The following is a 14,370-nucleotide window of genomic DNA, read 5'->3' as shown; positions in this document are numbered from 1 at the left end:
GGTGGATATTCATTGAGCTGAAGAGAAGAGACGCAGGGCAGTGGGATTAGGTTTGGATGGATCTAGAAAAGAGTCAAGCACAGGTACAATGGGCTGAAGGGCCTCCTGTGCAATGATACTATAGTATTACACCCTGACTAGTCTTATACTTGCACAGACACTCCAGGGTAAGATGTTTTTCTTGGGAGAGAGTAGTTTTGGTGATGATTTTACACCTGTCCAAGGTGTTCAAGTGAATATGGATGAAGTGTAAGTTGTTGTCTGTTCAGTATCATTGGGTTTGCAGCAATTCCCATCACCATTCTCACCCGCTTGGTGACAGGAAGCACAATTACCTTTATCATCGGATAGTTCCGTTGCTGCTTCTGCATCACTGGCCTCAGTTCCTGCTTGCTGAGGGGAAATGAGAAAGAGAAACTGTCATTTCGATTTAAAGCATGGTTTTTTTCCCAAAAATATATTTGATATATAAAATTGTAAATGTACATTACACACAGTTCAAATTTAACATTCTATAAAGTGCAAACCATATCAGTTCCTTTCTATACAGTTTATGACACTGAGGTGACTCATGACATTTACAATGACAGCTTGCAATGATAATATTCATTTTCTTAAATTCTTTCGCAGGATGTGGGATTCGCTGGCTGGGCCAGCATTTATTGCCCATCCCTAATTGCCCTTGAGAAGGTGGTGGTGAGCTGCCTTCTTGAACCACTGCAGTCCATGTGCTCTGGGTACACCCACAATGCTGTTAGGAAGGGAGTTCCAGGATTTTGACCCAGCGACAGTGAAGGAACGCCGATTTTTTTCCAAATCAGGATGGTGTGTGTCTTGGCGGGGAGCTTCCAGGTGGTGTACCCATGTGTCTGCTTCCTTTGGCCTTCTAGATGGTAGAGGTCACGGCTTTAGAAGGTGCTGCCTAAGGAGCCTTGGTGAGTTTCTGCAGTGCATCTTGTAGACGGTACACACTGCTACTACTGTGCATCGATGGTGGCGGGAGTGAATGTTTGTGGATGTGGTGCCACTCAAGTGGCTGCTTTGTCCTGGTGTGAAGCTTCTTGAGTGTTGTGGGAGCTGCACTCATCCAGGCAAATGGGGAGTATTCCATCACACTCCTGACTTGTGCTTTGTAGATGGTAGACAGGCCTTGGGGAGTTAGGAGGCAAGTTACTCACCGCAGGATTCCTAGCCTCAGACCTGCTCTTGTAATCACAGTATTTATAAGGCCAGTCCAGTTCAGTTTCTGTCAATGGTAATGTACAGGATGTCAATGGTGGGGGATTCAGTGATGGTAATGCCATTGAACTTCAAGGGGTGATGGTTAGATTCCCTCTTGCTGAGGATGATCATTGCCTGGCACTTGTGTGGTATGAAAGCTACTTGCTACTCATCAACCCAAGCCTGAATATTGTCCAGCTCTTGCTGCATATGGACATCCACCGCTTCAGTCTTTGAAGAGTTTTCCCCTTGATTCCCAGTGACTTCAGTTTTGCTAGGGCTCCTTAATGCCACTCTTAGTCAAACGCTGCTTGCTGTCAAGGGCAATCACTCTCACCTGACCTCTGGAGTTCGGTTCTTTAGTCCATGTTTGGACCAAGGCTGCATTGAGATCAGAAACTGATTGGCCCTGGTGGAACCCAAACTGAGCGTCAATGAATAGGTTATTGCTGGGTAAGTGCTGCTTGATAGCACTGTTGATGACACTGCTATCACCTTACTGATGATTCAGAGTAGACTGAAAAGGCAGTAATTGGCCGAGTTGAATTTGTCCTGCTCTTTGTAGACAGGTCATACCTGAGCAATTTTCTACTTTGCTGTGTAGATTCAAATGTTGTAATTGTTACTTGGCAAGAGGCGTAGCTAGTTCTAAGAAGTCTTCATTACTATTGCCAGATTATTGTCAGGGCCCATAACCTTTGTAGTAACCAGTGCCTTTAGCTGTTTCTTGATATCACGTGGAGTGAATTGAATTAGCTGAAGACTGGCATTTGTGATGCTAGGGCCTCTGGAGGAGGCTTTGGTGGACCATCTGCCTGGCACTTCTGGCTGAAGATTGTTGCAAATGCTTCAGCTTTATCTCTTGCACTGATGTGCTGGCCTCCCCCATCATTGAGGAGGGGGATATTTGTGGAGCCTTCTCCTCCAGTGAGTTGTTTAATTGTCCGCCACCATTCATGACTGGATGTGGCAGGAATGCAGAGCCTAGACCTGATCGGTTGGTTGTGGAATGGCTTAGCTCTGTCTATCACTTGCTGCTTATGCTGTTTGGCATGTAAGTAGTCCTGTGCTATAGATTCACCAGATTGACACCTCATTTTTAGGTATGCCTGGTGCTGCTCCTGGCATGCCCTCCTGCACTCTTCATTGAACCAGGGTTGATCCTCTGGCTTGGTGGTAATGGTAGAGTGGGGGATATGCTGGGCCATGAGGTTACAGATTGTGGCTGAGTACAATTCTGCTTCTGCTGAAAACACACAGTGCCTACTGATGTCCAGTTTTAAGTTGCTAAATCAATTCGAAATCTATCCCATTTAGCGTTACTCCCAGTGCCACGTACTAGTGCACAAAGGAATAGAAGGGTTGATCGATTGAACATGTGACTGGAGACTTGGCGTCGGACTGAGGAATCAGATTTCTGAGGCATTGGGACTGGTTCTAGGGCAGGTGGGACCCGTACAAGATGGGCGGGTTATACCTTAACAGAACCAGGACTAACATCTTGGCAGGGAGATTTGCTAATGCTGTTGGAGAGGGTTTAAACTAGATTGGCAGAGGGATGGGAACTGAGAGGGAGCTCAAATTAGATGCAAGTAAAGCTGGTAACAGGAAATAGAAAAGTAGCAAGAGAAATTAGAGGGCAGGCGAAACAAAGGTGAGCATCAACTAGGCTTAGAATGCGGAATAATGTCAGAGACAAAGTTAAGGATTGCAACAAAGTAGATGATTTAAAGGAACAAATAGAGGTAAATGGGTTTGAGCTAATTACCATTACGGAAACGTGGCTGCAGGGTGACCAAGACTGGGAACTGAATATTTAAGGACATTTGACATTTGGGAAGGACAGGGAAAAAGGAAAAGGAGGTGTTGTTGCACTGATAATAAGGGATGGGATCAGTATTTTAGTAAGGGAGGATCTCAGATTGGAAGAACAAAATGTGGAATTTGTTTGGATGGAGCTAAGGAACAACAAGAACAGCAAACATTGATAGGAGTTGTTTATCGACCACCAAACAGTAGATGAGAAAAGCATGTAGCATGGGTAATCCGTAATCATGGGTGACTTCAATCTGCATGTAGAATGGGTAATCCTAATGAACACTAATGATGTGGAGGATGAGTTTCTGGAGTGTGTTAGGGATGGTTTTCTAGAGCAGTATTTTGAGGAACTGACTAGAGAACAGATTTAGACCTAGTATTATATAATGAGAAAAGGCTAATTAATAATTTTGTTATAAAAGAATCTTTAAGGGTGAGTGCCCATAATATGATAGAATTTTACATTATGTTTGAACGTGAGGTAGTTCAATCTGAAGCCAGGGTGTTAAATTTGAACAAAGGAAATTATGAAGATATGAGGGGCAAATTGACTGAGATGGATTGGGAAAATATATTAAAAGGTATGATGGTACATCGGCAATGGATAGTCTTTAAATAATTATTACTCAGTTTACAGCAACTCTACATTCCTTCAAAGCACAAAAAACCCAAACAGAAAAGTCAGTTAACTGTGACTGACAAAGGAAGTTAGTGACTGTATAATATTTAAAAAAAGGCCTATAAAGTTACCAGAAATAGTAGTAAACCTGAGGATTGGGAGGATTTTAGAATACAGCAAAGGAGGACCAGGAAACTGATAAACAAAGGGAGAATTGAATATGAATGTAAACTAGCAAAAAACCGACCGTAAAAGCTTCTATAGGTTCATAAAAAAGAAACATTTTTCTAAGACAAATGTGGGTCCGTTACAGGCAGAGACAGGAGAATTTATAATGGGGAATAGAGAAATGGCAGAGAAGCAAAGTGATTACTTTGTGTCTGTCTTCACTGAGGAAGATGCAAGAAATCTCCCAGTTTTAGAGATCCAAGAGACGAGGGAGAATGAGGAGTTGAAGGAAATTAGTGTGAGTAAGAAGGTTGTATTGTAGAAATCAACGGGACTGAAGGTTAATAAGTCCCTGGGACCTGATGATCTACATCGCAAAGTGTTGAAAGAGGTAGCTATGGAGATAAGGGATGTATTGGTGATCATCTTCCAAAATTCTATAGATTCTGGAATGGTTCCTGAAGATTGGAAGGTAGCAAGTGTCACCCCATTATTTAAGAAGGGAGGGAGAGAGAAAACAGGGAACTACAGATCTGTTAGCCTTACACCAGTAATAGGGAAAATGCTAGAATCTATTCTAAAGGATGTGATAAATGGACACTTGGATAATAATGATCTGATTGGACATAGTCAGCATGGATTAGCGAATGGGAAATCATGTTTGACGAACCTGTTGGAGTTTTTTGAGGATGTTACAAACAGAATTGATCAGGGGTAGTAGTGGACATAGGTGGACTGGATTTTCAGAAGGCTTTTGATAATAAAGTCCCCCACAGGAGGTTGATTAGCAAAATTCAAACACATGGGATAGAAGGTGATATACTGGTGGGATTAAGTATTGGTTAACAGGCAGAAAACAGAGTAGGAATAAACAGGTCATTCTCACGTTGGCAGGCTGTGACTAGTGGGATACTGCAAGAATCAATACTTGGGCCCCAGCTGTTCAGAATGTACATCAATGATTTGGATGTGGGGACCAAATGTAATATTTCCAAGTTCACAGATGACACAAAGCTCGGCAGGAATGTGTGTTGTGAGGAAGATGCAAAGTGACTACAGGAGGATTTGGACAGACTTAGTGAGTGAGCAAGAACATGGCAGATGGAATATAATGTGGAAAATGTGAGGTTATGCACTTTGGTAGGAGGAACAGATGTGCAGAGTATTTCTTAAATGGTGAGAGATTAAAAAGTGTAAATATACAAAGGAGCCTGAGTGTCCTTGTCCATGAGTCGCTGAAAACTAACATGCAGGTGCAGCAGGCAATTAGGAAGGTTAATGGAATGATTTGAATACAGGAGTAGTGAAGTCTTGCTTCAATTATATAGAACCTTGGTTCGACTGCACCTGGAGTACTGTGTGCAGTTTTGGTCCCCTTACCTCAGAAAGGATTTTATTGCCATAGAGGGAGTGCAACGAAGGTTCACCAGACATTTTCCAGGAATGGTAGCACTGCCGTATAAAGAGAGATTGGAGAAACTGGGCCTGTATTCTCTAGCATTTTGAAGAATGAGAAGTGATCCCATTGAAACCTACAAAATACTTAAAGGGATAGACAGGGTAGATGTAGGTGAAACATTTCCCCTGGCTGGGGAGTCTAGAACAAGGGGACAATTTCAAGATAAGGGGGAAGCTACTTAGGACCAAGATGAGAAATTTATTTACTCGGAGGGTTGTTAATCCTTGGAATTCTCTACCCCAGAGGGCAGTGGGAGCTCAGTCATTGAGTATGTTTAAAGTAGTGATTGACAGATTTCTAAATACCAATGATGTAAAGGGATAGGGGGATAATATGGGGAAAAAGGCATTGGAGCGGATGATCAGCCATGATCGTATTGAATGTCAGAGCAGGCTCAAAGGGCTGAATGGCCTTCTCCTGCTCCTATGTTCCTTTGATAATTAGTGCCACACAGGATGGCGGGTGTCCTCAATGTGAAGACAGGACTTTGTCTCCACAATGACTGTGCGGTGGTCACTCCTACTGATACTGTCATGGACAGATGCATCTGCAGCAGGCAGGTTGGTGAGGATGAGTTTAAGTATGTTTTTCCCTCACCACCTACTGCACACCTAGTCTAGCAGCTATGTCCTTTAGGACTCAACCAGCTTTGTCTGTAGTAATGCTAATGAGCCACTCTTGGTGATGGACATTGAAGTCCCAACCCAGAATGTGCTCTTGCCATTCTCAGTGCTTCCTCCAGGTGATCAGCATGGAAGAACACTGATTCATCAACTGAGGGAAGGTGGTACATGGTAATCAGCAGGTTTCCTCTCCCATGTTTGACCTGATGCCATGATATTTCATGGGTCCAGAGTCGATGTTACGGACTCCCAGGGCAACTCCCTCCCGACTGTATACCACTGTGCTGCCACCTCTGCTGGGTCTGTCCTGCCGGTGGGACAGGACATACCCGGGGATGGTGATGGTGGTGTCTGGGACATTATCTGTTAGGTATGATTCTGTGAGGATGACAATGTCAGGCTGTTGCTTGACTAGTCTCTGAGACAGCTCTTCCAATTTGGGCACCAGCCCCCAGATATTAGTAAGGAGGATTTTGCAGAGTTGATAGGGCTGGGTTTACTGTTGTCATTTCCGGTGCCTAGGTCAATGCAAAGAGGTCTGTCTGGCTTCATTCATTTTTGTAGACTTCTTTGCAGTTTGATACAATTGAGTGTCTCGCTTGGCAATTTCAGAGAGCAGTTAAGAGTCAACCATATTGCTGTGGGTCTGGAGTCACATGTGGGCCAGACCAGATAAGGACAGCAGATTTCCTTCCCTAGAGTGTATTAGTGAACCAGATGGGTTTTTATGATAATTGATAGTGATTTCACAATCACCATTACTGACTAGCTTTTTAATTCCAGATTTATTAGTTGAATTTGAACCCGGGTCCCCAGAACATTCCACTGGGTCTCTGAATTACTACTCCAATGACAAACACCAGCACCTCTCCTTAGGAGCCTGGAAATGCAACCTGTCTGCCATTTTTAAAGCCTTTTCACCTCTGCTCCAACATAGAGGGAGGCATGAAAACCAAGGCCTTTGACCTGAGACTGCATGGGATCGTCACCCACTTTTGTGCACATCCATTCTGATGCACAGGGCAAAATGTTCAATACAACATACAGACAAGACAGAGAACAGAAGACAGCCCTACCTTAATCCAGATTTGATTGGAAAGCTTTCTGATTCCCACCCATTGACTGAATCTTATGTTGGATCCAATTGCGGTTTCCCTTCCCAAAGCCCATTTTGGAGAGGCTTGCAGGCTCTTCACCTATTGGATATTTTCCATAACATTGACCCTCATTGACCACAGATTCTACATGCTTTTTGAGAGTCGAGACATTTCCCTCTGTCTCTCTCTCTCTCACCTTCTGAACACCTTTGAGGATGAAGAATCTCTTGATGTTCATCTTGATTGCTTCAAAGAGAAGTTTCATGGTTCTCCAACTTTTGGAATCCCTTTTGAGTTCCCCAATGTTTCCTGGGGTCAACAGTTTCATGTTCAGTTGATGAGGTTAATTGGGTTTCATTACAAATGCAGCAGCCACTACAAATAGTGTACTCAATGTAAAGCTAATATTGTGAGTTTGACTGTATCAGACAAATATGAATGAGTGTGAGAATGTGACTATGTGTGTGAGTGAGTGTGTGAATGAAATGAATGTGTGAGTGAAATGTCACAAAGCTGCATAGAAGGGACTTGAGCTGATCTGAACCAAAGCTGAAGCCTTGACTTGCCAAATTTACATATTTGTATATTCTGTCCCAGTGAGGGCTGAGGGATTAGGCAGATTGAGGGCTGAGGGGTTGGGCAGAGTGAGGGCTGAGGGGTTGGGCAGAGTGAGGGCTGAGGGGTTGGGCAGAGTGAAGGCTGAGGGGTTGGGCAGAGTGAGGGCTGAGGGATTGGGCAGAGTGAGGGCTGAGGGGTTGGGCAGATTGAGGGCTGAGGGATTGGACAGAGTGAGGGCTGTGGTGGGGGGCAGAGTGAGGGCTGGGGTGGGGGGCAGGCGGGGGGGTGAGTGGTGGTGGCAGTGGTAGGGCTGGGGAGGAATTTGGCACTTACTGGTGTGTCAGTCCTAGCCGTGGGAGGTCTCAGGAATGCAACCATTTCCCAAGACTCTGCTGAAATAAAGAAAATTCCCAGAAGCAAAGCTGAAAGGCTCCAAAATTTCAGTTTTCCTTTTGGGGCCCTTAAGGTGCACTGTAGCAAACCTCTATAGCCTCAGTATTATTTAAATCTGACTGATTCATATATTCACCAATATATGTTTGGCAGCAGATGAGGGGGAATGACCACAAGCCCCCTCAACAAGGGCTGAAATCACTTGCTTGCTCTCTTAAACAATAACATGAGTTCATATAGAACCTTTCACATAGTAAAATGTCACAAGACACTTCACAGGAATATTATCAAACACAACTTGACATTGAGCCACAGGAGGAGGTATTAGGACAGGTGTGTTCGAGTCAGTGTCTGTCAGCTCACAGCAGTTTAAGAATCTCAGAAATAAAACTGCCCAAGAAACTGTTGGATTGTTGTAAAAACTCAACTGATTCACTAATGTTCTTTTGGAAAGGAAATCTGCTCTCCCGTCCAGTCTGGCCTGTATGTGACTCCAGTCCCACACTCAACTGGCCTCTGAAATGGCTTAGCAAGCCCTCCAGTTACCATTGTTGGCACTATTAAGGATGAACGTATGTCAACCTTATCAACATGCCATGAACGAACCTAAAAATATTTCATGTGGCACTTTGAAAAATAATATATTTCTGAGTGGGCAGAAAATAATTTTAATAGTATCTTTAAGCTGATAAGTTCCAACACATTAAGTCCCTTTCTCAGTAATCACATAGAAACCCATTGTTTGGAAAACATTTCAAATCTCTGATTATGATATCTGGTAGTCTTAAATATCTCAATCTGAGGAAAAAATGATCTCACTCAACTCCTGTCTTTCCATGTGTGACTGTAACAGAACAGATGAACTCAATAGTTAGTCATGTCATCAACAGACATGACAGTTTTCTGAATCAGACATCAACTAGACATCAACTGTTGTGAGTTTAAGATCCACTCCAGTCATTGTTGCACATATTCCAGGCTGACACTGCCATGCAGTGCTGAAGGAGTGCTAAGCTGTCGCAGATGTGGTCTTTTGAATGATATATTAAACTGAGGCCCAATATGCCCTCTTGGGTGAACGTGAAAGATCCCATGTCACCACTTCGAAGGGCAGTGGCGTTTTTCCCCAGTGTCTTGGCCAGTATTTATCCTCATCCAATGTCACCAAAAAACAAATTGTCTGATCATTATCATATTGCTGATGGTGGGATCTTGCTGTGCACAGATTGGCTGCTGCATTTTGTACTTTATAATAGTCACTATACTTTGAAAAAACTTAATTGGCTGTAAAGCACTTTGAGACAACTTGGGCTTATGAAAGGTGCTATAGAAATGCAATTTTGTTCTTGATGCTAGTGAAGGTATCTCAACATAGCTGATGTTCTGAAAGCTGGCATAGTCTCCAACAGCAGTAACAGCTTATATTTATATAGCATCTTTAACCTAATTGGGCAGGATCTTTAGGTCGGCCCGACGTGTAAAATGACATGGGATGTTGTAGGATAGAACTCCTGACGTTACCCCACATCATTTCAATTTTCAGGCCACCTTGGCTGCAGCCGAATCAGCTGTGTGCCCGCCAACCTGTTAGTGGCCAAAGTCTATTGACAAAGTCATTAACCTCATTAATGGACTTGCCTGTCCAACCTTAGGGTTGGCGGGCAGGCCAGGAGCCCTGGCGGGCTACAGACAAAGCATGAAACCTCAACCACGGGTGGGATGAGGTTTCATGAGGGTTTTCTAAAATTTAATAAATGTTTGATTTAAAGTAATGGACATGCCCCAACTTACGTGGCAGTGTCACATGAGCAGACGTGTTAGAGAAATTTTGTTTTTGTACCTTTACCATTTTTAAATTTGGCGCCGATCTCCCTGAGGCAGCACTTAGCCTCAGGGAGATGAGTGCCCTCTTTCATGCACCTGTGCGAAAGAGTGCACTCTTGGCTGAGGGAACCCCCCCCTCCACCCACACAGGGAGCGCATAGCGTTTCCTGGCGGACGTCACGCTGGGTGGGCCTTAATTGGCCCACCTACTTATAATGGCGGCGCGCTCCCGCTCAGGGGCGCTGATCGGAGACACGCCTTCCCCCGCCCACTCCTGAACATCCCCCCCCTGGTTCCAGAGATAGTGAGGGATAAGGCCATGGAGGGATTTGAAAACAAGGATGGGATTTAAGGTCAAGGTGTTGCTTGACTGGGAACCAGTGTAAGTCAGTGAGCACAAGCTCACTTCACACGTGGCTTTATTTTGTTCTCCAACAAGTTACAATATTCATCAATTCCATAGCTGGATGGGATGCAGAGAAAGAACGAGAAAAACATTCTAAAGCAGAGGAGTGGAACAATGTAGATGGAGGAAGAGTCAGATACTGTCCATGCCTGCTGCCATCATTCATCTACCAGGATCAGTTTATCCTTTTGAACCATTAAAATTTTTACCATGAGTCAATGTCGCAACCAATGGTTTGAGACTGTTCATCTCAGACTGAGGATTTGTCCTGTATTAGCAGTTCGGAGATTAGAAAGAAAGACTGACTAAATTGCATTTCTATAGTACAATTCACAACCTCAGGACATCCCAAAGTGCTTCACAGCCAATGAAGTACTTTTGGAGTGTAATCACTGTTGTAATGTGTTTGCTCATGGGAGTGTTCTCTGCTCTGAAAACAGCACGGAAAGTCTCCCCATTTCCAATTTTTGTTATTTTCCTCTTTAATTAAAGTTTCCTCCCTCACTATTTGCAGCCTCACCCAACAGGAACCTCAGCCTCTTCCACAGCTGACTGTGTTGGAACAGATCTGAGCTGCATCACACACATTGTAACGAATACCATTACCCGATCCCTGGTTTTCACGCAAGCCCTAAATCCATTCTGTACCTCGCTAAGCCTCCGAGCAGCTGATTCCAGTTGCCTCTCTGTCCTGTCCACTTGTGAGTCACTGAGACCAGATGAGTTTTCAAATTTCTGGAACCTCTCTGTAATCTGTGCTAGCGAACTCTCCAGGGATCCCATCCTCTCATCATTTTGCTTGTACATTTTGCCCAGTGTGAGCAGCATTTGAGATATGTCCTGATGGAGATTCTTACAGATACAGCAACTGTCCTCTGGTCTTTGTGCTCTCTGTCCTGACTTTATCCCATCTACCTCCTTCTCCAGACTTGCCGTGTCCTGGGACAGCTGCTCCAGTTGCTTCAGGAGCCTCTCCTGTCCCAGTAGCAGTCGATCCACCTTCTTGTTCACACTGTCCAGTTTAACGTTGACCATGTTCAAATCGTTGCTGAGTGAATTGTTGACATAGGCCGCACTCAGCTCCCTTACTGTCGCCATGGTGCCTTGGAGACTACGGGTTTCCCCGTGTCGCTTACTGGCTTCCCTCAATGATAATGCTTGAATGCACTTAGCAGTGACCAAACCAGAGGATGCAGAAAATAGCCAGGCCACATTCCAGCTGTATCACGCACGCAGTTCCAAATATAGTGTGATAGCCTTTCCCATCCTGCCCTATTTGTTTCCATTCTGTGCAGGTTACATTCCTCCCTGTGCTGAGGAATTCCTGACTGATATTTAGCTGCCAGTTACTCAGAATTGTGTGTGTCGATCACATAAACAAAGTGGTTCTTGCTGCGGCTCCTGTTCTCTATAAACTCTCGTCAAAGGCACAGTCCTCAGCCTAAGGATGCACAAAGGCCTCTGAGCAGCCACAATCAGAGACCCTAGCATGACAAGTTGGCATGATCATGGACAGGCTCATATTAAAGAATGAGCAGATCTGCCAGGAACACAGAGGTGATTCCAGAACAGAATGTAACATTTGTATTATTTATGGTCTAGTAACAGCTGAAGGGAGAGCATGAATGCTCAAGATCTATTATCGAAAAGTAGCTTACAAAACAATATCCCTCAGTAAATTGATACCAGGAACCGGTGTGTGCTTGAGAGGAGATTAATACCAAAACACTTCACTGAGCCACCCACTCAGGACATCCCAAAGCTCTTTAAGACCAAAGAAATACTTTGCAAATTGTAATTACTTTTATTGTGTAGAAAACACTGCAGCCAATATGCACACAGCAAGCTCCCACAACCACCAATGAAAGAATGACTAGATAATCTGTTCTTGTGATGTTAATTGAGAGATAAATATTGTCCAAGAGACTGGGGAGAAATCTCCTGTTCTTCTTCAGAATAGTGTCATGGAATCTTCTACATTAATCCAAGAGGGAAGATGGGAACTCATACGAAATGCCCAAACTGACAGATGGCACCTCTGACAGTATAGCACTCTAACAGTGAGTTTCAATAAGTGGAGCCAACATTCCAGAAAACAGCAAGGGAGCCAAAACAGTAATGCAGCTGGTGAGCAATGGCCCCATGTGACGCTCACCACAGTTTCAGTATAACTACAATCCCAGTTTGGTAACAGGTGATGGCCAAAGCTTCCTTTCACTCATTGAACCCTTGTTGGTTCATTCTCTCTGTCCTTCTTTCTCGCACTGTATCGCTATCTAACTTTCCCTGTGTCCTTCTCAGCCCCTTATTCTCTCTCACCCCCTCATTTTCTATCTTTATCAAACTTTTACTCTCTTCCTCTTTCCTTCACTGTCTTTGCCTTACTTCATCAGTCTCTATCACTCCAATACTCACTCACAAAAACTTTCTGCCTCACTCTTTCTCTCTTACATTCGCTTTCACTGTCAATCTCTCCAACGGTCTTTCGCAAACGCTTTCTCACTTTCTAACTGGCACTCTATGGGGAGAATTTTCTCCCTTTTGAGGGGTTGGGCGTGGGTTGGTGCGCAGCCAATAGTCACCCGGGATCGGTTGGCTGCCGCCATTTTACATGGGTGGGCTAATTAAGGCCCACCCAACGTGACCCGCACCTGGAAGCACTGAGCGCTCCCTGTACAGGCAGGGGGAGGAGGCTGAGTCGGGGCCTGCGCTCTTTTGCACAGGCATGTGAAAGAGCGCAGAAATCTCCCTGAGGCACGGAGCTGCCTCAGAGAGATTAGTTTGATTCTTAAAAATTTAAATAAATAAAAAATTATTTAAGGTATGTGTCACATGAGCTGGGAGATGTCTATAACTTTTATTTCAAAATTTTATTATAGTTTAAAAACCTTCATGAAACCTCATTCTGCCTGTGGATAAGGTTTCATAATAAATGTGAAGGCCGCCTGGGCTCTTTGCCTGCCCCCCCAAACTTAAGGTTGGGCAGGCAGCTCCATTAATTATTTTAATTGGTTGATAAATGGCCTTAATAGGCCCTTAACAGTTCGGCAGGCGTACAGCTGACTCCAGTGTGCGCCCGCCATACTGAAGATCTGAATGATGCACGGTAGAGTCAGGACGCATGTCCAATGTCACCCCGTGTCATTTTATGCCTCAGCGAGTGGGGCCCACCCCCCCAAAGATTCTGCCCTATCACTATCTCTCTCTTACACACTCCGACATTCCATCACTCTTGGTCTCCCATTCGCTCTCACTCTCTCTGTCTCTTTTGTAAGGAATCCATTTTTGGAAAATTTTGGACATTCTTCCTCCTGAGTTATTCATAAAAGTTTGCAATATGAATATGGGCTGTGAATAAATTAGTTTTCAAGAAATCATGGTTCAACAGAGGCGTCCAGTGGGAATACCTGAAGAGGCAAGAGATACTTTGCATATCTAAATGGATTTGTTAAAGAAAGGTCTTGCCTCACAAGTTTGATTGAATTCTTTGAGGAAGCGACAAGAAGGGTTGATGAAGGTAGTGCAGTGGATGTTGTGTACATGGATTTTAGCAACGCATTTGACAAGGTCCCAAATGGCAGGTTGGTCAGGAAAGTAAAAGCCCATGGGATTCAGGGTAATGTGGCAAACTGTTAAAAGGTTGGCTTTGTGACAGGAAACAAAGGATAATGGTCGATGGATGCCCTTGTGAATGGAAAGTTGTCTCAAGTGGTGTTCCACAGGGCTCGGTGTTGGGAACCTTGCTGTTTGTGTTATATATTAACGATTTGGACGTGAACGTGGGGGGCACGATTGGGAAATTTGCAGATGACACAGATTGGCGGAGTAGTGGATAGTGTAGAGGATAGCCATAATCTCCAAAACGATATAGATGGGTTGGTGGATTGGGCGGTAAAGTGGCAGATAGATTTTAAGATAGAGAAGTGTGAGGTCATACATTTAGGGAGGTCAATCAGTTACAGGGATTACACAATAAATGGGAATATACTGAGAGGGGTAAATGAAGTGAGAGATCTTGCTGTACAAGTACACAGGTCCCTGAAGGCAGCAGTTCATGTAGACAAGCTTGTAAAGAAGGCATATGGAATGCTCTCCTTCACTGGCGGAGGTACAGAATATAAAAGTAAGGATATAATGTTGGAATTGTATAAAACACTGGTGAGGCCACAACTGGAGTATTGTGT

At 44.1% G+C, this 14,370-nt stretch overlaps 1 protein-coding gene across 1 annotated transcript in view; it reads right to left on the bottom strand.

Annotated features, from left to right (window-relative positions):
* Positions 1–11,297, bottom strand: part of LOC121287549 (myosin light chain kinase 2, skeletal/cardiac muscle-like) — a 198,954-nt gene extending 187,657 nt beyond the window's left edge. Inside the window, exons 1-2 of the mRNA XM_041205480.1 lie at positions 10,835–11,297; positions 336–393 (exon numbers count right to left, since the gene is read on the bottom strand). Of these exons, the coding sequence (XP_041061414.1) occupies positions 336–393; positions 10,835–11,284 (508 nt within the window). The 5' untranslated portion in view covers positions 11,285–11,297. The remainder of the gene's footprint in view (positions 1–335; positions 394–10,834) is intronic.
* Between the last annotated feature and the right edge of the window lie 3,073 nt (positions 11,298–14,370).

The sequence above is a fragment of the Carcharodon carcharias genome, chromosome 14 (genome assembly GCF_017639515.1).
Source record: "Carcharodon carcharias isolate sCarCar2 chromosome 14, sCarCar2.pri, whole genome shotgun sequence".
Taxonomy (NCBI): domain Eukaryota; kingdom Metazoa; phylum Chordata; class Chondrichthyes; order Lamniformes; family Lamnidae; genus Carcharodon; species Carcharodon carcharias.
The sequence above is the reverse complement of the archived record's forward strand: the minus strand, read 5'-3'. Positions and strand labels throughout refer to the sequence as shown.